Consider the following 27,275-nt stretch of genomic DNA (forward strand, 5'->3'; position numbering starts at 1 on the left):
GTGTGCTATTTTTGTCCATTTTTCATATTATTGGCAAATGACCATCCTAAAACTTACCTTAGTTAGCTTTAGAGCCAGTCTTAATCTGAAGTTGATGTGAGGATGTGCATATCTGCCCAATAGCACACCATATCCCATGAGATAAGTGTGTATCCATGTATGAGAGAGAGAGAACAAAGTTGTTTACTTTAATATTATATTTATAATCTTTAATTTTCTATGTTTTATTTCTGTTTGCTTTCTTACTCTAAGAGACAGGCCATTTTTAATTTGTAATTTACTTGTTTTCCAACTTATAATAAAAACTTCTCTCTGTAATTTAAGTCCTTCACATTTAGAACTCAAGCACAGAATGAGATCGAGCATGGCGAGAGCAACAGGCAATAGTGAAAATGTTCGCATGAAGCTGGCCGTGCAAGCGGATTGGGATAACAAGCAGTTTTCTAACGCGCTCTCTCTCCATGTCAAGCGCCTTTTCGAGTTTGTTCTGCAGTTTGGTAAGCACGCCCCAGCTCTGATCTGATACTTTGTTTTCCGGGAAATCAAGGGCACAATGCACGTAACTAAGGCCCATCCAGCACAATTTTTAGAGTGATGCCATGCAGTATCCTGCAAGCTGCACAGGCTAGGGGACACGTTTCAAGGAAGTATTGATCCTCCAATGGGGTTGCTTATGCACTCTTCTGGGGCGCATTGCACATTCAGGTTTATCTACGCCTTGGAAAAAAGTATAACCAGCAGGTTAATAGAATGTTCTTCAATGTTTTCAATTGTAATACGTGCTTGTTAAAGACCAAGGGACTGCAATGACTGTGAGTGGCTTTTTGTACAACTACTAGTTTACCTGCAAAGTGCTCCCTTGATGTACATCTGACTGGTTACCCAGAAAGAAAAATGGTAGGGGCATCGATGTGCCACGTGCACACAAGAGTTGCCAGGTACAGGGTGTCTACATGGGCCTAGTCCAGTTAGGATAGCTGAGGATTAATAGCAGGCAAATTGGCAAAATGAGCTTTGAGAGTACCCATCTGCTTTGGGCAATGGTTTGGATGGCCACCTTTTTCAGGTCTGTCAATTGTTATCTCCCATCGTTGTAACCAGCGGCTGGCACCACATACCAGATGGTTACGGTGCAAGAGTGAACGGACTTGGAACTTGACTGAAAACTTATAACTACTGTACACAAGAGAATCTGCAATGGACACACGTGAGAGGTGGGGTTCTCCTCGAAGAGTATTGGTCCTCAAATAGGAGCCCTAGTGGAATTTCTTGTTTGTATTGAGCAAGCAAGGCCCTTTGTTTGCAGAGAGCACTCTCAAAATCTAATGGCAACTGGCACAGTGGCCATTAATTTATAGTGCTAGATAAAAATCTAACCCTCAAAAGCAACTGCTGAAGCGGCTCACTTAAAACAATGGCCTGACTTTTTATCCGAAAAGTCACACATGAATGGATCCATTGTCAACATTTTTCGATTCCATATAGCCTCCTCTTTAATCTTGTGGGTGTGTGTGTGCACGCGCACGCACGCGTGGCCGCGTCATTGATCTCAAGTACCCCCCTCCTAGAGGGGAGTAATTGTTCTGGATTACATGTCAAAATAAAACTCAAGAAAGCATATTAACACATCATCAAATCAATCACATGACATACATGCATTAGTTCCACACAGAAAATTTATAGGCATTCATCCCTTAACTCTTGGAAGTTGGAACCTTGTATCTATAAGGGATCCAAGTTTGTATGAGTTGACACTATTGCAACATATTTAAGTTGAAGGATCGCAAGGTTTTGGAATGATCCTTTACACCCAAGAAAGTGTCAAACTTGATTGTAGAGCCTCCATCTTTGAAAGGTTTTGGTCCAAGAAGCATAAAGGGATGATAATATGGATAGTATTTGGGATACATAAGAGGATTAGCCCTCATCATGTGATTGCAGTCATTGGTGGCATAGGAGTAGAAACAGGTGAACGAGGGTCATAATACAGAAAACTTCACCCATCGATGAAGGTGGTTGTGGAGGAAGATGGGAAACAATCATTGTTAGTGGAAGGAGTTTAGGATCTAGCAAGGTGAAGTACGAAGTTGAGAAGTCGAAGGGCTAGTGGAAATAGGTGGTACTGGTGGAATAGGTGGAAGAGTAATAGCGAACCAATAGGTTTTTGCGCTAGAGTGTATACATACCAAGATAGTGTAAAGATTTTGAAAATCTTTGCCTTCTATGAATTGAGCATATTGTTTAGAAGGAATAAATCTTGTACAATGATGTCACGTGTACATGGCTGTGTGTGACACGTGGACATGCTTCATCGACTTCCTGGAAGTCAGTTTTCCACCTATCCCTAGATAGGAGTGTCTAGAATTCTAGGAACATTAGTATCGGCAATTTTGTGAGCCTGTTCGTAGGACCTGCATGTCCGGATGAGTCCATTAGATCAAGTTTTCCAGTTTTGGAACCCTCTGCATAATGTTTGTACACGCGCTTGTTATTACACTATGGTGGGCATCTGGCATGATGTGCATATAGTTATAGGTTAGAGGAATCCAACGAGCCATTCCCCGTGTCGATTGGACTCCCAGGTGGGTAGATGTGCAACAAGTTTCACCCAGAAACTTCACCCTGGTCAAATTTATTAATAAAATATTTTCATGATTTATTTTATAAGAAATTGATAGAGGTTTTGCCCTACCTAGACCTTAAGTGGTTTATAATGAGTGAAAATCCCCTATAAAGGGAGTAGATAGCCTAATGTTTTGGCATGAGAGGAGCAAGCGCCAAGATCATTCTCAATGTTTTTTCGGAGCAGCAGACCAGCCTAGCGTTTCAGCTCTAGATCAACCCTAGCGTTTTGGTAGCAAATCAGTCAGCGATTTGCAGTTTTACCAGATGCGGTGCGATACCTCGGCAACCCATTGAGCTTCTCCTTAGCCATTCCCTTACCATATTGAGTGCTCCCATTGTTGCCCATCATCGTCATCATTGAGATTTGCGTTTTCAGCCTTCATTCCTCTCACATCAGGAGCGCAAATTTGCCATAGATCCGCAGCTTGGTGGCCATCCACAATCCCACATCGAGACGGATCGAAAGGTGCATCAAACCAGCCTCGGAGGTGCTTCATCTTGAAGAGTTACCGAGGCAACTTTCTTCATTCAAGTCAATAGAGTGTGCACTTGAGGTATTGCATGTGGGTACATTCCATCTCCGCAATCGAAAGCAAATACCACATTGGCAACGTGACGGGGAGGCCTTGAAAGGGTTGGTTGAGAGTGAGCACTTGAGGTATTGCATGTGGGTACATTCCATTTCCGCAATCGAAAGCAAATACCACATTGGCAACGGTACGGGGAGGCCTTGAAAGGGTTGGTTGAGACCCCATCGGATATCATTCTCCTTTTCTCTCTCTCCCTCTACACATCTCTACCTCTCTCTCATTCTCTCTCTACAAGGAAATAAAGGAACCATCATTCATGCTAAGTAGCACACATTCAAGCAAGGAAAGAAGTAAGGATTTGTGGAAGTATAAAGTCTAGATCTTTTTGCCATTTCAATTCCGCTGCACCTGACAAGTATGATAGTCTTGGTTCATGGAAGTACTGCAAAAAAATCAGTGAGCACATTGGTGCTTTTGCAGGTGTTCTTTCTCAATTGCAGGACTCTGGTTTGCCCGCTTTTGATGATAAGTTAAAAAGGCCATTTTTTTGCTTACGACCTTGCCTAATTCTTGGGAGGTGTCACAAACTGATGACGTGGCATGACCACTCGTGGGCAGACCGATGACGTGGCAGCCTGTACGGACAACAGACCACGTGGAAGCAATATAGAATCCCGCAAAACGCGTTGGCAGAGTTGACGTGGTAGATTCTACGGATTTCCACGTTTCACACTAGTTGTTGACGTGTCAGGGCTGTACGTAATTCCGTATTTTGCGCTGGCTGCTTTTTGGCAGTTTTTGGAGCTAGTTGCTTTTGGGATCCCTTGCTTTTGAGTTTAACTGCTTTTGGCATCCCTCTGTAAGAATAAAAGGAACCCAAGGGCCTCACTCTTTGGGAGGCATCTGGATGCAGAGCCTGAGAGCCGAGGACCCGCGGGAATTGTACTTTGCAATGATTAATGAAAAAGAAATACCGAAAAGGGCGTCAGTCTTTGGGGCCAATCTCTCTGGGCACGGAACTACGCCGGGCCGTGTCGACTCTCTCTCTATCAGAGTTCAGTGATTATGAAGTTTTCGTTTGTGTGTTGCTATTGATTTCTCGCTTCGAGTGTCCAAGCCTGTTACAGCGGTATCAAAGGACATAAAGATTCTTCTTCTACGGAGGATCCAATTCTTTTTTGGAGCACAGGCAGCTTTTTTTGGAAAGAATCTTTGTGTCTCGACCCCGGACTTATTAGCCACTCCCACCCTTAGTACTATCTTCATCGCTCTGTCTTGCAGGGCATAAGCCATAAAGAATTCCAGATTACTCATGGGTTCTCTTGGAGAATCTGACAGAGATAACACCTTTAGGTAGGCAGGCAAAAGAGAAGTTGAAATCCGGCGCAGGAACTGAAGAAAAGAATGAAGATTTGGACAGAATCTTGGTGGAAAATTTTGCCAGAGCAGCGGAGTACAAACGTCAATGGTAGGTTGACACATGCGTGAAAAGATTGATCAAGTACTTCAGAGACACGAGACTTGTGAAACACCCGAAGGATTACTTGACTGATGAGATTTACTCGAGATGGCATGAGGCCATTGCTTCTCCTCTTAGGTCGGGAGGAAACTTGAAAGGACAGACGAGTGCAGAAAAGTGGAACCTGTGCTCGCAGGAAGAGCCGGACAGAACTCTTGAATAGAAGACGAACCAAAGGACCACTAGAAGATAAGTGAGAAAGTTAAAAAGCAGCAGTCGAGCGTAGAAAAGGAAAGATGAAAGCAGGACTGGTACCACATTGCGTGGGGATCGACCCGAGTCAAATGAACGAAAGCCCAAAACTTTGCTGCACATGAGGCAAAGTAAAAGATCAGGAAGCCCTCATTTTCTTTGATAGAGGAGCGAAGGCAAACTTCATTGGCGGCTCGACTTGGAATTACTGATAGGCTAAGGCCACAGGCGGAGGGAGTTCTAGCTGCACCCAAACGGGATGTAGCCATTACACCTGTCATTGGCAAACTTCGTTTGCATTGTCAGGGGTAACAACACCATGGTTGACTATCGGGCTAAGAAAGCGACGTTGACGAATGAGAAGGGCAAAGAGATTGTAGTTGAGGGGGAAAAAAACTGAAAGTTGAATATGTTTGACCTCGAAAAGGAATGACAAGATTTTTTGCAATAGAGGCTGACTATGTCTCTGAGGGCGTACCCGACAAGTTGCCTCCTTCACGTCGTGAAGATCACATGATTGATTCTTAGTAATACACCACAGAACCGGCCACCTTATAGAGTTAGCCGAGGCAGAAACAATGAACAAGAACAAATTTCCACATTACAAGAATCGATGATATACTTGACAGACTTCTGGGTTCTACTTGCCAAATTGATATGAAGAGTGGTTATCATCAGATCTGAATTGCTCCTGGAGACGTTTACAAGACAGCTTTCAGGACGACTTTTGGGATTTTCATGTAAGGCTTGGTTAAGGCGGAAAATAGTTAGTCTCATTCATAATTAAGTTGATTTGCTAATTAAAAATGACGTAAGCAATCGAACTGCAAGATAATACAAAATAGGTAAATTGATTGACAAGATGCATATGCAATGAGCTGTGTGCTTATATAGCACTTAGGAGGGTGTAGCCTTAAGCCACTTGTTGAACTACATGTTCTAATACATGGCATAGAAGGTGGCACTCTTTGGTGAGAGGTAGTGGCATGTAGGTGGCACATTGGTAGTCATGAAAAGTGTAGGGTTTCTTCCCAATAGAGCGTGTGAGAGTAGCACCATTAGGGGTAGTTCACATAGGCATAGGTTTAAAACCCTAACAATCGCCCCCTTAAACGTGATTTCATCCTATGATTGCCTAAGATACATCATGCCTGGATCTCAATGGATTCAACAGGTCATGGTTCATACAAGACGTCCTTAGGTAGGTGCATGGGTTCACGTTTGGATGCATAAACATGGTTCTCATATTGGATACATCATGCAAGTGTAGAGGGTAATTTTAATGTGTAGGGTGTAACAAACTTGGACACTCCAAGTCAAGATTCTATCGCGACACGGCAGAGATCACTTGAAAACAGTTCACAAAGACGACTCGGCCTGGCGTAGTTCCATGCCAAGAGGTATTGGCCCCAAAGATTGGTGCCCCTTTCGGTATTTCTTTTTATATTAATCTGTGTGCAAAGTACAAGAGAGTTCGTGGGTACTCACTCTCAGACTCTGCGTCTAGATGCTCTGAGGAGTGAGTCCCAAAGGACTTATTAATTCTTACAAGGGATGCTCGAGCCCTAAAATCTTTTAAGTTTCAAAAGCAAAGTTCCCAAAAGCAACTGATCTTCCAAAAGCTGCTAAAACGGCCAGCGTAATTTTCGGAAATCCGTCCGTACTGTTACGTCGGCAAGTCAGCACGTTTTGCAAAAATCTGCCATGTCAGCACTCAGCGCAAATTGCGGGCGTCCATACACCTTGCCACGTCAGCCTGTCGACGCATTTTACGGGATTGCTCAACAGTGTGTGTGTGTGTGTGTGTGTTCAGGGGCTTGCCACGTCACCAATTTGTGACATACCCCCCTCTTGAAAGAATTGTAATCGCCCTCGACTACGCTTGCAAAACAGACAGAGGCACTGAGTGTTAGTATCGATGCACTAGACACAACACAACTAGCACTTGTAAAAAACGATAGTCACATCACCGAACATCACAGGGCATCACTTGACATCACAGGACATCACATGACAAATCACAGACAAATTCATTCCAAATCTCAGACCATGACCAATCAGCAACGTATTTAGTAATCGCATCTAGATCCATTCAGGACTTCATAGATGCCCGATTAACTAATCCTTATTGCAATCATGTCTATAGAGATTTATGAGACCGAAGTGCTGCAGTCATTTTGTCTTTCAGTTCCTGCACTTAAACAAGTCAAGTACAAATCAATCATTTTCATTTTCGGGAATTCCAATTATAAAGTCATACAACAGAATACTACTCAGCCCTTTAGTATCCTTGAAACCCAAAGGGGACATCAGTGACTCTATTCAAAATCGGGGTAATCTGTTGACAAAGGAGCGGAGTGACTCCCCTCTTGTGCAAACCCGCTGCACTAGATTCACCCTCGCTGAAGTCGGGGTTCTATCGGACTAGACTATGCTAAACCGAATGCTTCAAGGTAAAGTTCCAAAATCTGAGGAGTATCTGCTAGGTCCTACTCCTCCATCCACTTCGCATCCAATGCAGGATAGTTCTTGAATTGAACCAAGAACTGCCTAATCGCTTTACCTTTTATCTTTCTGTCCTTGTGTGCCAAAATCTGTTTTGGAACGAGTATCTCCTCGCTTTCCTCCACTTTTCTGGTTGCTCATCTGGCTCCCCATCATTGGGCACATCGCCTTTAAAAGGCTTCAATAGACTCACATGAAAAGCATTGTGAATCTTCCAAGTATTGGACATCTTCAGTCTAAAGGAGACATCATTTATCTTTTCTTTTATCTGGAAAGGGCCATAATATCTCACGCTAAGCTTTGGAAAAAGCCTCTCCTTTCCCTTTTTCTTTCTTAGGCGAGCCTTCTCAAAACGTAAGAGCACCCAACCGTCTTCCTTTAATTTCAAATCGCGACGGTGTCGATCTGCTGCCTTGTTGTGTCGTTCCTAAGATTTCGCTAAAGCCTCCCGGACCTTGACAAATGAAGTGTCCAAGTCCCTCAAGTACTGGTCGGCTTCAAAAATTTTATCTTTCTTGCTTAGGAAGGGTGGAACCTTCGGAGCACCTTCAATGATCTCAAATGGCGCCTTCACCGTCGAAGAGTGGATCGTGTTATTGTAGGCAAATTCCACCAAGGGAAAGTTTTTTTTCCCATTGAGTCTTCTGATATGAAATGTAAGACTTCAATAAATCCAGGACAATTGAATTTGCAATCTCAGATTGCCCATCTGTCTGCGGGTGGAAAGATGACGAGAACTACAACCGTGTGCCAATGTTCTCCCAAATAGCCCTCCAAAACAAACTCGTGAATCGGGGATCTCTGTCGGAGACTATTGTCTCAGGCATGCCATGTAATCTGAAAATCTGTGCAATGAACAGTTGCGCTAAATGATCCGGCTTGATTGTTTTCTTCACTGGAATGAAGTGAGCGTGCTTGCTAAATTTGTCGATGACAGTCCAAATGCCATCATGCCCACTTTGTGTCTTCGGAAGATCAAAAATGAAATCCATTGCAATACTTTCCCAGAGGGGGTGGGAATGGGTAAAGGCTGCAACAATTATGTGCCTTATGCCTGTCAAACTTGACCTTCTGGCATACTAAACGACTGCGTACAAAGTCGTCCACATCCTTCTTGAGTCTCGGCCAAAAGAAGTGACGCTCCACACCTTTCAAGGTGGTGTCGATGCCGCGGTGACCTGTAAAAGGTGGACAATGGCACTCAGTCAGAACCTTTTCTCTCAATGGTTGTGTAACGCACAACATCGTTGTCTTCATCAAGTAGCCATCCCGTATGGAATATCCTGCTACTACCTCCCCATTCTGTATTCGAGTGAATACATCCGAAAAGTTCGGATCTGTGGCGTACTGATCAACCATGTCCTCGAAGCTTCTATGATGAATTGCGGAAATAGCCAAGACCGAGACAAAGCATCTGCCACCAAGTTTTTCTGTCCCTGAACATGGACAATCTGGATGTGAAATTGTGACAAGATGTTAGCCCACCGCATCTGCTTTTCCGAAAGCTGCTTCTGTAACAAGAAGTAGCGTAAACTCTGATGATCAGTGAAGACTGTGAAGTTGGTTCCAAGTAGGTAATGTCGCCACTAAGTAAGAGCATGGATCACTACAAAAAGCTCTTTCTCATAAATTTGTGCTGTCAATTCTGGCCTTGAAAAAAATCGGCTTTCATAGGCAATCACATGGCCTTCTTGCATTAAGACCGCTCCCAGACTACGATCACAAGCATCACAATATACTTCAAATGACTTTCGCAAATCTGGCAAAGTCAATACTGGTCGAGTAGTCAATTTCTCTTTCAGTGTTTGAAAGGCAGTCACCTCTGTGGGTCCCCAAGAGAAAGGGACTCCTTATGTGCAAAGGGGAAGCTACATCTACAAACTTTTGAATGAACCACCGGTAGTAAGAACACAAGCCCAAGAAGCTTCTAACTTCATGAACATTCTTCAAATCTGGCCAATCACGTATAGTGTCAATCTTGGTTGGGTCCATCTGTACTCCTGTTGTTGAGACGATGTGTCCCAAGAAGTGTATCTCTGGCAAGAAAAATTCACTCTTTTTGGCATTGATAACTAACTTGTGATCTCGCAATGCCTGAAAGACCTATAGCAGATGGTGTCTATGTTTTGCTTCATCCTTGGAGAAGATTATAATGTCATCAAAGAAAGTGCTGACAAATGATCTATACTCTATGAAAATCCTATCCATTATTCGGTTGAAAGTTGCTGGAGCATTGGTAAGGCCAAAAGGCATTACCAAAAATTCATACAAACCGAAGCTCGTCCAAAAGGCTGTCTTGTAGACATCTCCCTGAGCGATTCGGATATGATGATATCCGCTTTTCAAATCAATCCTATTGAAACAAGAGGATCCCTGAAGTCTGTCAAGAATATCATCGATCCTTGGAATCGGAAATCTGTTCTTGATGGTGATTTTATCAAGAGCTCTGTAATCAAAGATCCGTCTTTCTTTAAAACCAACAACACCGGAGAGCAGTAGGGTAAAGTACTCGGCTGGATAAGACCCTTTTCCATAAGGTCTTTCACTTGGTTTATGATCTCTTCATTCTGGGCTCGGCAACACGGTATGGTGGCCGGTTCGGTGGTGTGCTTCCAGGAATCAGATCAATGTTGTGATCCTCAGGACGAGATGGGGGCAACGCTCCTGGCAGGCCCTCAGAGAAGCAATCGGCAGGAGTGTGGAGAAAATCTTGACGTTCTCTATCAAGTAGATCGAGTAAACAAAGAGACTGGATTTCATAAATTTGGAAATGGCCGAAGCCGATACAATAGGGATAGACTCGCCCTTCATTTTGACATCAAGTACAATTTTCGGCCCTTTTCATTTGTCAAAGTTGCTTTCTTTGCCCGATAATCGACCACGGCGTTGTTCTCATGGTACCAAGGGACCCCTAGGAGGACGTCACAACCTTCCAAGGGCATTATGTAGAAGTCCTCGCGCCCTAAATACCCCTGACAATGCAACCTAAGTTTGCCAATGACAGATGTAATGGCTTTGTCCCGTTCGGGTGCCGCTAGAACTGCCTCTGTTGGTGGTCCCAATTATTCTTTTGTAATCTTGAGCCGCGCCGCCAATTCAAGTGAAATGAAGTTGGCCTTGTCTCCTCCATCGAAGAAAATCAGGGCTTCTTGATCTTTCACTTTGCCCCAAGCTCGGCAAAGTTCTGTACTTTCATCAATCAGGCTTGGCTCAATACCCATGCAATCTGGTACTAGTCCTGCTTTCATCTTGCCTTTTCTACCACATTCCTCTGTTGCTCTCGAACTGTCTGGCATGTCTTCAGTTTGTCCTTGCGGTGCCTTTTTGGGGCACTTTGTGGAGACGTGCCCTTGTTCCCCGCAACCAAAACACTTCCCTTCTTTGATGTAATTGGCTCTTTCTCGAAGAGTCAACCGTGGTCGTGTATCCTTATCCTTCTTTTCTTGGGAACTCTTTTTCTTTCCATTTTCATTGTTGGAGGTCTGTCGGGTTCTCTGAGTCAGAATCTCATCATTGGGGTAAGTCAAATTTCCCGAATGTATCATTAATTCTTGAATAGAATTTGACTTTTGTTCCAAGCAGTAGTCTCGGATCTCTGTAGAGAGTCCGCAGCAAAACCGCTCAATCTGTTCCTTAAAAGAGACCACCTTAAATGAAGAGGTCGGTACAAAAGAGTCCCAAAATCTCTTGTAATAAGCGTCCAAAGAATCTCCCTTGGTCATTCGAAAATGGTTCCAAAGCGGTTCATATATTCGTTCGTACTCCCAGGTCAGCCAAGAAGGAATAAAGAGCCTTTTGAATTTCAACCACTTGACTGGAGCTTCCTTCCTCAGAAGAAGATTTGACCACCATGTTCGAGCATTTCCCTTAAGAAAAGATGCAGCCCTCCTAATCTTGGAGTGCTCGGAGTAATTGCCCTCCAGAGAAGGCTATGTCAAACTGTTGGATGAAGACCAAAGCCCTCGAAGCATCTCGGAACACAGAAAAGGATTCAAATTTAATCAACTGTCCACCTTCTTTGAATTCTTTTGCTTTCTTGCTTGTCTTCAAGGAAGTCATATTGGTTGGCTCTGTAAAAATGCTTCTTCTTTGCATAAAACATATGGTCATCGGAGTCCGAACTGTCAGAGGATGACTCCTCTGTAGAATTGTCAGAAACTGGACGAAATATGGGTTTCTTTGCCTTTTTCTTGCCTTTTCCGAAGCTTTGCTTTTTGCTTCTCTTTTTGCCTTTTTTGTCCTCCTCGCTCGAGTCAAAAGAGCTAGAAGAATTGTCAGAAGAAGAGGAAGAAGAAGAACTGGGTAGTCCTTCAAAGCGTACACACTTCTTCTGCTTTCTTGCAGATGCAAAAGAAGATTGACGGCCCAAATAACCAGGGTAGTCAGTCCCCTTCTTGCGCTTTTTCACTTGCTTCTTGGATTGATTGTTCGCGTCTGATCTGAGTCTGAACCACCTCTTGCAGTTCTTGTTCTGTAAACATCCTCGGAGAAGGAGGTTTCTTGATTGCCTGTTTGATGGGTGGTTCGGTGGCTTTTGCCACTGAGTGTGCACTTAAGCGATGGATTGTTGAGACAAAAATCTTGCAAACTGAGGGTCCTTCGCAAATTTAATCATCTACTTTGTGCACTCGTCAACCTGGTTCCATCTCTTGAAGTTCGTGTTGAGTAGGCCGAGGTGGCCCGTACTCTTCTTCGTGATCTCCTCCCGCATCAGCAGATGCAGAAGAAGTCGATTGATTCTTGTTGGAATCCATAAGTGTCGCGAAGAAAGGATCGGATTTCCTAGTAGGAGAGAAATCGGCTGTGCTCTGATACCTCTGTAACAAAGTTGGACACTCCAAGTCAAGATTCTACCGCGACATAGCAGATATTCACTTCAAAACAGTTCACAAAGACGACACGGCCCAGCGTAGTTCCGTGCCAAGAGGTATTGGCCCCAAAGATTGGTGCCTTTTTCAGTATTTCTTTTTATATTAATCTGTGTGCAAAGTACAAGAGAGTCCGTGGATACTCACTCTCAGACTCTGCGTCCAGATGCTCTGAGGAGTGAGTCCCAAAGGACTTATTTATTCTTACAAGGGATGCCAAAAAGCAAAGCCCCAAAATCTTTTAAGTTTCAAAAGGGAAGTTTCCAAAAGCTGCTAAGAGAGCCAACGTAATTTTTGAAAATCCGTACTTATTGCCATGTCAGCAAGTCAGTGCGTTTTGTGAAAATCTGCCACGTCTGCAATCAACGCAAATTGTGGGCATCCATACACCTTGCCACGTCAGCCTGTCGGTGCATTTCACGGGACTGCTTAGTAGGAAAAATAGAACCACCAAAAAAATTGATTGTGAGATGCTGAAGGTAGCACCTAGTGCTAAAGTCGTCCTTTGAGTTTCGCGTGAATGATCTCTAAGGCGGCACCAAAGACAAAGGAGTTTTAGACCTTTGATGAAATTAAAATTCCGTTGAATTAGAGGTGACAGGCAGTCGACTTGAAGCATGTGCAAAAATGGAAATGGGCGTGAACTTAAGGCAGCAGTACAGATGATATTTGTCGACGGTCGTGTAGTCGGTGGGGCTATTAGCTCCGAGAGCAATAGCACCTTGTGGGAGATGATGTGTGTGAGAAGGACAACTTGCGTGTAAAAACAAAAGCTCACAGCAAGGCGTAGACGATGATGTGGAGCTGATTAGGCAGCACGATCTGCAAGACTCGAGAGCCCTGGGTGGATGCCGCCAGAAGGTGAAGACAACAAGAGCTAGTATGCAATGAACCAAGGCACTGATTGTGCAGGCCAATGGACAACAGCTAGTTCCTGAGGTTTGTTGGCAGCACGTGTTGGTGAGGGACAGCAGATTTGGTAGCGCAGCACCACTTGGGGACGACGGTGGTAGAGCCTAGATCCAAGGCGATCAAGATAATGCAAGTGCTGACCGAGCCTTTAGATTTGTGAGCAGGTGTGCGCACGATGGTGTTCGAGCACTGAGCAAGTGAGGCTAGAAAAGTAATTGGAGGGTGCAGGCGGGGCTCTATCCAAGGGCGGCAAAGCACTTGTTGATGCCGGCAATGAGGAGAATCAAATTAACGTGACCATGGGGCTTTTGGTCAATGGGGTAGCGTTTGTAGATGGCAACTGAATTAGCAATTTAGCACCTTGGGCCTTATGGTGGTAGGTAGCACCGTAGCAAGTAGGGACCTGGACCTTTTGTTGTCTTCGACAGTTGGATTTTGGATTTCGCTACAAGCGTTCAAATTTTCCAAAAAAGGTTTTGTTTATTTTGGAGTGGGCTCCCACCACAATAGCTTTCACACACAACTGTACACCTATCTTTAGGTAGGATGTAATTAAAGTGCACACAAGCACATACACACAAAAGTCTTCTCAGCTGCAGTTTTGTAGAAATTCTAGAAGCTAATGAAGCACTAATTTGCAAACATTAATCGAGCAATTAAATACACATACAAGACCCAATCAGAGCGAATAGATATTCGCCGGAGAGCTCTTGCCAATGGCTTCGCACACACATAAACTACACAAGGCAATGATGGCTTCAATGAGCGTTATGATGCGGCGAAGTGGATTGAAAATAAACACCTAATTGAAAATCACACATAAAAGATAATCAATGTCAAATCTGTCAACGAGGGTAGTGGCTCTATGGAATGACCATGAACGTGCCCAAACTTGACGAATTGAACGATGACTAGAATACTAATTAGAAGATGGAGATTAATTATGTCTAGGTGTGAACCATCGGCTCTGATACCACTTGTAAGGCTTGGTTAAGGCGGAAAATAGTTAGTCGCAATCATAATTAAGCTGATGTGCTAATTAAAAATGACGTAAGCAATCGAATTGCAAGATAATACAAAATAGGTAAATTGATTGATAAGATGCATATGTAGTTTGTACAATGAGCTGTGCGCTTATATAGCACTTAGGAGGGTGTAGCCTTAAGCCACATGTTGAGCCACATGTTCTAATACATGGCATAGAAGGTGGCACTTTTTGGTGAGAGGTGGTGGCATATAGGTGGCACATTGGTAGTCATGCAAAGTGTAGGGTTGCTTCCCACTAGAGCGTGTGAGTTCATTCAGAAATTTGCAGAGATAGTTTCTCCTTGCATATGCTAACTCGGACAGGAGTTCCATTTATTTGGGACCGATAGAGATTGCAGCCTTTGAGACTCTCAAAGAAAAAGTTCACTACTGGACTCGTGTTGGCCTTACCAAACTTGCAAAAGCCATTCGAAATTTACTTGATGCTTATGGTCACAGTGTGGGAGCAATCTTGATGCAAGAAGGCCGTGTAATTGCTTGTGAGAGCAAGATGTATTTACGTCCTGAAATGGTTGCACAAATTTATGAAAAAGAGCTATTGGCAATGATCCATACTCTTACTGAGTGGCGACACTATTTATTCGGAGCTGATTAAAGTCTTTATGGATCATTAGAGTTTACGCTACTTCTTGCCACATAAGCAAATTTCGGAAAAGCAGATGTGATGGGCTACTCTCCTGTCACTGTTTCACGTCCAGATTGTCCATGTTCAAGGACAGAAGAATTTAGTGGTAGATGCATTGTCTCGAAAGCCCTTGGTTCTGGCTATTTCCTCGATTCATCACAGAAGCTTCGAGGATACGGTTGATTAGTATGCCACGGATCTTGACTTTGTTGATATTTTTACTAGGATACAGGATGGGGAGACCATTTTAGTCTATTCCATACGAGATGGCTATGTGATGTGGAAAACGATGTTGTGTGTTACTACACAGCCCTTGAGGGAAAATGTTTTGACAGAGTGCCATTGTCCACTTTTTACAGGCCACTGCAACATAGATGTGGTACCTTGAAGGGTGTGGAGGGTTACTTCTTTTGGCCGAGGCTTAAAAAGGATGTGGATGACTTTGTTCATAGTTGTTAAGTATGCTTAAAGGTCAAGTTTTGACAGGCATAAGGCACACAGACTCTTACAGCCTTTACCCATTTCCACCCACCTCTGGGAAAGCATTGCGATGGATTTCATCTTTGATCTCCCCAAGACTCAAAGTGGGCATGATGACATTTGGACAATCATCGACAGATCCGGTAAACAGGCCCACTTCATTCCGGTAAAGAAGACAGTTAAGCCCGATCATTTGTCGAAACTGTTTGTCTCACAGATTTTTCGAATATATGGCATGCATGAGTCCATTGCTTTGGATAGAGATTCCCGGTTTACTAGGTTGTTTTGGAGGGCAATCTAGGAGAACATTGGCACGCAGTTGCAGTTCTCGTCCTTGTTCCACCCGCAGACAGATGGGCAATTTGAGATAGCCAATTCAATGGAATTGGATATTTCGAATCAGAAGACTTAATGGAAAAAGTATTTGCCCTTGGTGGAGTTTGCCTACAACAACACACGGGGAAGGCTCCATTTGAAGTATTCAAGGGTGCTTCCTCAATTTCTAACTTAAGTTTGTACAACAGTTTGACGTTGCCTTCTCTGGAGGACGGTTCTCAGAACATTCCAGGGTGCGAAAGGCGGCATCTTACTTGAAAGGAATTGTACCGACATGGTGGTCTACTCTGTTGTTACGCAAAGAAGCACCTGCAACGTGATTAAAATTCAAGACGATTTTCACGTCAACTTGGATATCAGATGAATATGCAACAGATGTCATCACAGCTTGGCATCACGTGAAAATGACTGAGAACGATGTATTTCCTACTGCCAGAGGTTTTGGGATACTTATTTGCCAGTGTCTTCGTTTTGGAAGATTACTTTGAAAGACCAGATTGAGCGGTTTTCTTGTGGTTTGCCAAAAGAGATTCGAGACTATTGTCTGAACCAGAAGTCTGCCTCTATTCAGAGACTTATGCAACATGCTAAGGAACAATTTGGAATGCATGCCGGCTCACTGACTTATCTTACGGACAGGATAGTATCCACCTCAACAAGGCAACAGCAAGATTGTAAAGAATGAATCAGGGAACCAAATGCAAGTTCATCAAAGGATTCTAGAGAAAGGGGATCAGATGATAATGTGTCTTAGGGTTCCGATGATTGAGATTGACGTGCCAATGGATAGGGGACGCGAAAGACGCTACTCACAGGTCCCAGGGCACAAGGAAAGAAAGAAAAAAGAGAGTCAGGTGGTAGATCAGAGAATTTCCCAAACCAAGGATAAATTTTTTGGATACTGCTTTTGCCAAGGTGCACAAGGCTCTTGAGAAGTTTCAAGCACGGCATAGGAGGGCAGCCCACAAGATTCGACGCGACTTGCAGCTGAAGGAAGATGATTGGGTGCTCTTACGGTTTGAGAAGGCACGCCTAAGGAAACAAAAAGATGCAAGAGAAGATAAATGATGTATCCTTCAGTTTGAAGTTGCCAAAAACTTGGAAGATTCACAATGCTTTTCATGTGAGTCTGTTGAAAAATTTCAAGGGTGAGGTGCCAGTCGACAGGGAGCTTGAGGAGCAACCTGAAGGGCAAGAGAGCGAGGTGTCACAAATGGGTGACGTAGGAGTAGACCCCGGGACACACACACACACACTGACATGTGGCAGTACAGACCCGCAAAAAGCAGTGACAGACTGTCGTACGGAAATTTTCGGAAAAATCGGTGCTTTTCATGTTGATAGTGTTGACGTGGCATTCCGTACGGAAATCAGCGCAATTTACGCTGGCTGAATTTCGGACAGCTTTTGGGCTTATTGCTAGGCATGGAACTACGCCGGGCCGTGTCGACTCAAGTGTGAATTGTGAACTGTTTTGAAGTGAATCTCTGCTGTCTCGCGGTAGAATCTTGACTTGGGGTGTCCAAGTTTGTTACAGTGGTATCAGAGCGCGACCGATTTCTCTTCTACCGGAAAATCCAATCCTTTTCTTGCGACACTCATGGATTCCAACAGAGATTAGTCGACTTCTTCTGCATCTGGGAGTGCGGGAGGAGACCACGAAGAAGCTTCTCATGAAGAGTACGGCCCACCTCGACCTACTCGGGCTGAGATTGAAGAGATGGAACGTCGACAATTGGTTGACGACGCAACAAAGATGATGATTAACATTGCGAAGGATCCAAAATTTGCAATTTTTTTGACTCAGCAATCCTTCGAAGAAGTGCACACCCAGTGGTAGAAGGCCACAGAGCCACCCATCAAACCTGCACTCAAGAAACCTCCTTCTCCGAGGATGGTTACAGAGCAAGAATTAGAAGAGGTGGTTCAGACTCAGATCAGCTAGCTTTTGGACACGATCAATAAAGCCAAAAAGCACGACAAAAAGCAGAAGAAAGGGACTGACTTCCCAGGTTATTTGGCTCGTCAATCTACTTTTGCATTGGCAAGAAAGCAGAAGAAGCGTGTACGATTTGAAGGACTACCCAATTCTTCTTCTTCTTCTTCTTCTGACAGTTCTTCTAGCTCTTTGATTCGAGCGAAGAAAACAGAAAAGGGAAAAAGCGAAGCAAAAAGCAAAGCTTCGGAAAGGGCAAGAAAAAGGCAAAGAAGTCTAAGTTTCGCCCAATTTGTGACAGTTCTACAGAGGACTCATCCTCAGATAGTTCAAACTCCGACGATCACATGTTATACGCAAAGAAGAAGCATTTCTATAAAGCCAACCAGTATGGCTTCCTCGAAGATAAAAGCAAGAAAGTTAGAGAATTCAAAGAAGGTGGACAGTCAATTAAGTTTGACTTCTTTTCTGGTTTTCGAGATGCTCCGAGGGCTTTGGCCTTCACACAACAGTTTGACATAGCTTTCTCTGGAGGGCATTACTTACAGCACTCCAAGATTCAGAGGGCTACCTCTTTCTTCAAGGGAAATGCTCGAACATGGTGGTCCACCCTTCTACTGAGAAAGGAAGCTCCGATTAAATGGTTGAAATTCAAAAGGCTTTTTATTTCTTCTTGGTTGACTCGGGAGTAGGAACGAGATATATGAACTGCTTGGAATCATCTTCGGATGACCAAGAGAGATTCTTTGGACGCGTATTGTGAGAGATTTTAGGGCTCCTTTCTACCAGCCTCTTCATTTAAGAAGGTCTCGTTCAAAGAACAGATTGAGCGGTTTTGTTGCAGACTTCTACAGAGATCCGAGATTACTGCTTAGAACAAAAGTCAAATTCTATTCAAGAATTGATGGGTCATGTGAAATGGGTTTTTGCCATACATTTAGGCAATCTGACTTACCCCACTGATGAGATCTTGACTCAAAGAACCGAACAGACTTCTAATAATGGAAGTAGAAGGAGAGAGAGTTCTCAAGAAAAGAAAGACAAGGATTCATGACCCCGGCTCACTCTTCGAGAGAGGGCCAACTACATCAAAGAGGGGAAGTGTTTTGGATGCGGGGAACATGGGCATGTCTCTGCGAAGTGCCCTAAAAGCCCTAAAAAGGCACAACAAGATAGAATGAAGACAAGCTAAAGAGTTCGAGAGCAGCTGAGGAACGCGGACGAAAAGGCAAGATGAAGGCAGGACTGGTTCCACATTGCATGGGTACTGACCCAAGCACGATTGATGAAAGTAGAGAACTTTGCCGAGCTTGGAGCAAAGTGAAAGATCAAGAAGCCTTGCTTTTCTTTGATGGAGGAGCCAAGGCCAACTTCATTTCACCTGAATTGGCGGCGTGGCTCGAGATTACACTTGATGGGATGGGACCACAAGCAGAGGCAGTTCTAGCGGCACCCGGATGGGACGTGGCCATTACACCTGTCATTGGCAACTTCTAATGCCCTTGGAAGGTTGTGATGTCCTCTTGGAAGTCCCTTGGTACCATAAGAACAATGCTGTGGTTGATTATTAGGCGAAGAAAGCGACATTGACTAATGAAAAGGGCCGAAAAATTGTACTTCATGTGAAATTGAAGGGCAAGTATGACCCTATTGTATCGGCTTCGGCCGTTTTGAAATTAACGAAATCCAGTCTGTTTGTTTACTCGATCTTTTTGAAAGAGTTGAATGATGAACATAGGACAAATATGTCTGAACTTGATAAAGAACGCCAAGATTTTCTCCACACTCATGCCGATTGCTTTTCAGAGGGCCTGCCAGACGAGTTGCCACCAGCTCGTCCTGAGGATCATACCATTGATTTGATACCTGGAAGCACACCACCAAACCGGCCACCTTACCGTGTGAGCCGAGCCCAGAATGGAGAGATTATGAACCAAGTGAAAGACGTACTGGAAAAGGATCTTATCCAGCCGAGTACTTCACCTTACTGCTCTCCGGTGTTGTTGGTTTTAAAGAACGACGGATCTTGGAGAATGTGCATTTGTCACAAGACGAGCACCAGGTGCCAATAGAAAAGAATAGTTTGAATAGACTTTTAGCACTTCAATAACAACTGAAAGAGAGAGAGATGACACGCGACACGGAGTGGTGAAATTCCACCCCAGAGAGTATCGGCCCCAAACCTTGGTGCCTCTTTCGATATTTCTTTATATTGCATCAACACAATACAAGCCGGGACTCCAGACTCTGTACCTTCTCCAGGAAGCATGCCGGAGAATGAGCCCTTAGCACATATTTAAAGGCCCTTGGCCTATGAAAAGCAGAATTTACATGAAAAGCCTTCAAACTCAAAAGCTTCCGGTCCAAAAGCAATGCCAAAAAGCTGCCAGCGTAAATCACGAAATTCCGTACAACTGCCACGTTAGCACTGTTCGCGCTTTTTACGAAAATTTGCCATGTCAGCACTGTCAATGGAAAATCCGGAAACTGCCACGTCACGAGCTGCTACGCATGTGTGCGGGTCCTGCTTTATTTTAATCCTTTATGTCACTTAGGGTCCCATGGGACGAGGTCCCCATAAGTTGGTAGGACTTCTTCTTCTGTTACTTGTTCTTCTTAGGGTTTAGGCCCCTTGGCCGGCATCTGCAAGTTGGCTCCATTCTTTAGAGCTTTGACACGTCAACAATTTGTGACAGCATTGATTATAGAGCTCTCAATAAAATCACCATCAAGCACAAATTTCCAATTCCGAAGATTAATGATATTCTTGATCGATATAGGGATCCTCTTGTTTCAGCATGAAGAGCGGATATCATCAGATCCGAATCGCACCGGGAGATGTCTACAAGACAGCTTTTGGACGAGCTTCGGTTTATACGAATTTTTGGTGATGCCTTTTGGCCTTACCAATGCTCCAACAACTTTTAACCGAATGATGGACAGGATTTTCAGAGAGTACAGATCTTTTGTTGCCACTTTCTTTGATGACATTATAGTCTTCTCCAAGGATGAGGTAGAACATAGACAACATCTGCTATACAGGTCTTTCAGGCATTGCGCGATCACAAGTTAGTAATCAATGCCAAGAAGAGTGAATTTTCTTATCGGAGATACACTTTTTGGGACACATTGTCTCAGCAGCAGGAGTACACCCGGCCAAGATTGACACTATACGTGATTGGCCCGATTTGAAGAATGTCCATGAAGTTGGAAGCTTCTTGGGCTTATGTTCTTACTACCGGCGGTTCATTAGAAAGTTTGCAGAGGTTTCTTCCCCTTTGCATATTCTTGACACAGAAAGTAATCCCTTTCTCGTGGGGACCCACAGAGGTGACCGCCTTTCAGACTTTGAAAGAGAAATTGACTACGGGATCAGTTTTGACTTTGCCGGATTTTGCAAAAGTCATTCGAAGTATATTGTGATGCTTGTGGTCGTAGTCTGGGTGCGGTCTTAATGCAGGAAGGCCATCTCATTGCCTACGAGAGCCGATTGTTTTTAAGGCCGGAATTGACAGCACAGATTTATGAGAAAGAGCTTTTGGCGGTTATCCATGCTCTGACTCAGTGGCGACATTATCTACTCGGAGCCGATTTTACGGTCTTTACTGATCATTAGAGTTTACGCTACTTCTTGTCACAGAAGCAGCTATCGAAAAGCAGATGCGGTGGGATAACATCTTGTCACAGTTTCACTTCCAGATTGTCCATTTGCAGGGACAGAAGAACTTGGTGGCAGATGCTTTGTCCTGGAATCCGTTAGTCTTGGCTATTTCTGCGATTCATCATAGAAGCTTCGAGCACTAGTCGATCAGTACGCCACAGATCCAGATTTTTCAGATGTATTCAGTCGAATACAGAATGGGGAGGTAGTAGCGGGATATTCCATTCGGGAGGGCTACTTGATGAAGAAAACGATGTTGTGCGTTACACAGCCGTTGAGGGAAAAGGTTCTAACCGAATGCCAATGTCCACCATTTACGGGTCACCGCGGCATTGATACCACCTTGAAAGGTGTGGAGCGATACTTCTTTTGGCCGAGACTCAAGAAGGACGTGGACGATTTTGTACGCAGTTGCTTGGTATGCCAGAAGGTCAAGTTTGATAGGCATAAAGCACAAGGATTGTTACAGCCTTTACCCATTCCCACCCGCCCCTGGGAAAGTATTGCTATGGATTTCATTTTTGATCTCCCGAAGACACAGAGTGGGCACGATGGTATCTGGACTGTTATTGACAGATTTAACATTCTAGTGAACAAAACAGTCAAGCGGGATCATTTAGTGAGATTGTTCATTGCCTAGATATTCAGATTACATGGTATGCCTAAGACAATAGTCTCTAATAGAGATCCACGATTCACGAGTTTGTTTTGGAAGGCTATTTGGGAGAACATTGGCACACGGTTGCAGTTCTCGTCATCTTTCCACCCGCAGACAGATGGGCAATCTGAGATTGCAAATTCAGTCGTACTGGATTTATTAAAGTCTTTTATTTCGGATCAGAAGATTCAATGGGAAAAGTTTTTGCCTTTGGTGGAATTTGCCTACAATAACACGATTCACTCTTCGACGGGGAAGGCGCCATTTGAGATTATTGAAGGTGCTACGAAGGTTCTATCCTTCCTAAGCACGAAAGTTAAGATTTTTGAAACCGACCAGTACACGAGGGACTTGGACACTGTAACAGACTTGGACACTCCAAGTCAAGAATCAACCGCGACAGCACCAAATAACCACTTCAAAACAAGTCACAGATCACAATAGATGTACACTGGCCCGGCGGAGTTCCGTGCCTAGAGATATTGGCCCCAAAGACTGGAGCCCCTTTCGGTATTTCTTTTTGTATTAATCAATCATCAAAGTACAAGAGAGCGGTTAGGGTTTCACTCTCAGACTCTGCGTCCAGATGCTCTGAGAAGTGAAGCTCTCACCACTTATTTAAAGATACAAGGGATGCCCAAAAGCAGAGCCCCAAAAGGTTTTAAAATAAAAAGCATAAGAGCTCAAAAGCTCTTCTCTCTCAAGTTCTCCTTTTTTTTTGGTTAAAAAAAAGCATTCTCTTCAAAAAGCGAAATTCGCGTCGCTCATCATTTAATTTATTATTATTATTTTTTTAGCCTCCGCGATTTTCGGAAATTAGGGTTTTTGGCAGAAATTAGGGTTTGCAGGAATTTTAGGGTTTCTGGTAGAAATTAGGGTTTCTGCTATCCGCCACGTCATCACTTTGTGACATACCCCCCTCTTGAAAGGATTGTAATCGACCGCGATTACGCCTGCAAAACCGACAAAAGCCATAAACCGTCTTAGCAGACACTGACTGTTAGTACCTACGTACTAGGAACACACATCTAGCACATGTACAAAATCGACAGTCACATCACACGACATCACAGGACATCACCAGACATCATAGGACATCTCATGACATTCAACATTCATTCGGATCTTAGACCATGATTTATCGGCAATGTAGCTAGCAATCACATCTAGGTCCAATCGGGACCTCAACGATGTCCGATTGACTAACCCCTATTACAACCATGTCTATTCGAGATCAGTCAGACCAAAATGCTGCAGTCATTTCGGCTATCAGTTCCTGCACTCACAAGAAGTCAAGAACAAATCAATATCATTATCAGGAATTCCATTTCATAAAGTCATCCAGCAGAATACTGTCAGCTCTCAGTATCCGTGAAGCTCATAGAGACATCAGTGACTTTAGTATCAAAATCGAGGCATCTGTTGACAAGGGAGCGGAGTGACTCCCCTCCTGTGCATCCCACTGCACCATATCTCCGGCCAAGCTGAATTCTGGGTTCCGTTTGGAGTAGACTATGCTAAACCAAAACATCGACGTAAAGTTTCACAATCCGAGGAGTATCTGCTAGGTCCTCCTCCTCCATCCACTTCGCATCAAATGCAGGAAAGTTCTTGAACTTAACCAAGAACTGCCTTCGGACTTTACCTTTCTTCGTATCGTTATGTGCCAAAATTTGTTCAGGAACAAGGATCTCCTCGTTTTCTTCCACTTCGGGTTGCTCATCAAGCTCCCCATCATCAGGCACATCACCCTTAACAGGTTTCAAGAGACTCACATGCAATGCATTGTGAATCCTCCAAGTATCTGGCAGTTTCAATCGGAAGGAGACATCATTTATCTTGTCAGTGATCTGGAAAGGTCCGTAGTATCGCATACTAAGCTTTGGAAAAAGCCTCTCCTTTCCCTTTTTCTTTCGTAGGCGTGCCTTCTCAAAACGTAAGAGCACCCAATCATCCTTCTTCAATTTGAAGTCGCGACGATGGCGATCCGCTGCCTTTTTTTGTCGTTCTTGAGACTCCTGCAAAGTCTCGCGAACCTTGGCAAAAGCCGTATCCAAATCTCGCGAATATTCATCCGCTTCAAATATCTAATCTTTCGTGCTCAGGAAGGATGGAACCTTCGCAGCACTTTCAACAATCTCACATGGCGTCTTCCCCGTCAAAGAGTGTATCGTGTTATTGTAGGCAAATTCCACCAAAGGTAAGTTCTTTTCCCATTGAGTCTTCTGATCCGAGATACAAGACTTCAATAAATCTAAAATCACTGAATTGGCAATCTCAAATTGCCCGTCAGTCTGCAAGTGGAACGATGACGAGAACTGCAACTGCGTGCCAAAATTCTCCCAAATTTCCTTCCAAAACAAACTCATAAATCTGGGGTCTCTGTCGGAGACAATCGTCTCAGACGTGCCATGTAATCGGAAAATCATCGTGATCATTCTGTGTTCTCGGGAGATCAAACATGAAATCCATTGCAATACTTTCCCAAGGGCGGGTGGGTATGGGTAAAGGGTGTAACAATCCTTGTGCCTTATGCCTGTCAAACTTGACCTTCTGGCATAGTGCGCACAACTCTTCCACGTCCTTTTTGAGTCTCGGCCCAAAGAAGTATCTCTCTACCCCCTTCATGGTGGTAGCAATGCCGCGGTGACCCGTAAAAGGTGGACAGTGGCATTTAGTCATAACCTTTTCCCTCAACGGCTGTGTAACGCACAACATAGTCTTATCATCAAGTAGCCTTCCCGAAGGGAGTATCCAGCTACTGTCTCCCCATCCCGTATCTGTGTGAAAATATCTGCAAAATCTGTATCTGTGGCATATTGATCGACCATATCCTCGAAGCTCCTATGATGTATCGCGGAAATAGCCAGAACCAACGGTTTCCGAGACAAAGCATCTGCCACCACATTCTTCTGTCCCTGCACATGGACAATCTGGAAGTGTCACAAAACGGGAGCGTACACGAGCACTTAGAAATCTGAAAAATAAAATGCTTTGCAAATGTGAGAGAAGGGAGAAGATCGACACAGTATTGGGGACCAGAAATGGGCTGGTCCCCCCCCCGTCAAGAGTATTCTTTATTCAGGGAGAGTTCATATACAAGCACAAGAATCCGAGGAAACCCCTCCGTTCGGTAATCTTAGACCCGAAGGTCGTTCTTTTCCCGTGAAGGACTTAGGCACGAGGCCGTACTTTCTTGTAAGGGACTTAGGCGCGAAGCCGTACTTCCCGAGAGGGACTTAGACGCAAAGGTCGTACTTCCCGTGAGGGAGGATTCCTGCAAAAACAACCACACAAAGCAATAGCTCGCAATGCGTATCAACAAATTATACCTGTAGTTCCTTGCTCGAAAAAGCGACCTCCGTACTCAGTCGTCACACGAACACTTGCTGAATTTCCTTTGCAATGACTGCTCCAAATTCTCAGCGCTAACTCCTCCTGCTGCTCCTGGCGTGTGTAAAACTGGAAGCCCTTTTATAGGCCCTTGCACCCGGCGGGAATAGGAGCCGAAAAGCAAAAGCCTGGCGCCCCTAGCGAGAGGAGAGAGAGAGATCGCTGAATTCAGCCAGCCTTGCGTAGGCTTTTTTTTGTAGAGTTTTAACGTAGGATTTTTAGAGCATTGCTTTTTTTTTATTATAAGAGGGCTGGTCACTTAAAAGTGACCGGCCATTTTATAGAATAAAGTGTGAACTTGTTTAAACTTTAAAAACTCACTCAGTTAGTGAAAACAATGCTACACGAACACATTCCAGGCGTCCCTGGGTGCAGAACACGGGCACAGATGCAATGCAGACATAGACTCCTCGCGGGAAAGCATCTGCCCTCCCGCGAAAGTTCCTGCTTTTTGTTAAAAGCTTTTTTGAACCCATCTTTATTCTTGTGCTTGCGTTCTTACGCGTATTTTCTTACTCAGTTCGGATTTCCTCCTCAGCCTACGGAATGCCCCCTTTCTGATGCACCCGTCACCCATCATGTGACGCATCAAGGGCACTCGTAACCCGGCCCTTTCCACCGAACTTACGGAAACTCCTTCGCGATGTTTACCGTCACCCATCAAATGACACATCAGAGTTGTCCGTTCTTGATGGCGCTTCGTGTAGCTACAATCTTTTAACAGTCCTTAGTGTACACAATAAAATATCCTAGAGAAAGAAATTAATCATTAAAAATTAGAAAATAGTCCAATTAGCAACATCCCTCTGGCTTCTAAACAGTTGACCTCAATTGTAGTGCTTGAACATATACCTTTAGTATCTCGGGATAAGCTGCTAATTCCTCCTGCGTCAGCCACTGAGCATCTAGATTCGAATAGTGATCAACTCTGCATCCTTAAGCCGTCTGCTTTCATAAGCCACTGCATGGCCTTCTTGGTTTAACACTGCTCCGATGCAATCGCCTGAAGCATCGCAGTGAACCTCAAATGGTTTCCTTAAGTCAGGCACTATCAAAATAGGTCCATGGCTTAGCAAGTACTTGAGCCGATCAAAAGCTCCTTGTTGTCTCGATCCCCATCTGAAAGGAATCTTCTTCTTTGTCAAATCATGAAGTGGTCCTGCTACATGGGCAAATCCTCGGACAAACCTTCGATAATACGAACATAATCCCAGGAAGCTACGTACATCATGTACCGTAGTGGGAATAGGCCAATCTTCTACCACTCGGATCTTGGCAGGATCCATACTCACTTATTGTGAGAGACTATATGGCCGAGATAGTGTATCTCTGAGAGAAAGAACTCGCTCTTCTTTGCATTCACATGCAACTCATGCTTTCGCAATTCTTGAAACACTAGGTCCAAGTGCTTCCGATGTTCCTCTTCTGACTTAGAAAAGATGAGTATGTCGTCAAAGAATACTCCCGTAAAAGCTCGATACGGGCTGAAAATGCGGTCCATCATGCGATTGAATGTCGCAGGAGCATTGGTCAGGCCGAAAGGCATTACCAAGAATTCATATAGTCCAAAGGTTGTGCGGAAAGCAGTCGTATGGACATCCTCAGGGGCAATCCGTATCTGATGATACCCACTAGATAAGTCTATGCGACTAAAGACACTTGCACCCTGCAACTTATCAAGTATATCATCAATCCGGGGGATCGGAAAGCGATTCTTGACCGTGATCTTGTTTAAAGACCTGTAGTCTATGCACATTCGCGACGTGCCATCTTTCTTCTGCACCAGTAGAACTGGAGAGCAGTAGGGTGAAGCACTTGGCCGTACTAACCCTTTCTCTAGAAGCTCGTTGACTTGCTTCAAAATTTCCTCTTGCTGAGCAAGACTCACCCGATAAGGGGGTTGATTGGGAGGCGAGCTACCCGGTATAAGATTTATGCGGTGATCTTCCGGGCGTACCGGAGGTAGTTCATCAGGGAGTGTTTCCATG

General features: G+C 44.2%; 1 protein-coding gene across 1 annotated transcript in view; it reads left to right on the top strand.

Annotated features, from left to right (window-relative positions):
• Nucleotides 1-324: 324 nt before the first annotated feature.
• Nucleotides 325-27,275, top strand: part of BRK1 (BRICK1) — a 48,319-nt gene continuing 21,368 nt past the window's right edge. Inside the window, exon 1 of the mRNA XM_086517787.1 lies at nucleotides 325-497. Within this exon, the coding sequence (XP_086373913.1) occupies nucleotides 353-497 (145 nt within the window). The 5' untranslated portion in view covers nucleotides 325-352. The remainder of the gene's footprint in view (nucleotides 498-27,275) is intronic.

This window comes from Adiantum capillus-veneris, chromosome 8 (assembly GCF_014529385.1).
Source record: "Adiantum capillus-veneris isolate H3 chromosome 8, ASM1452938v2, whole genome shotgun sequence".
Lineage (NCBI taxonomy): Eukaryota > Viridiplantae > Streptophyta > Polypodiopsida > Polypodiales > Pteridaceae > Adiantum > Adiantum capillus-veneris.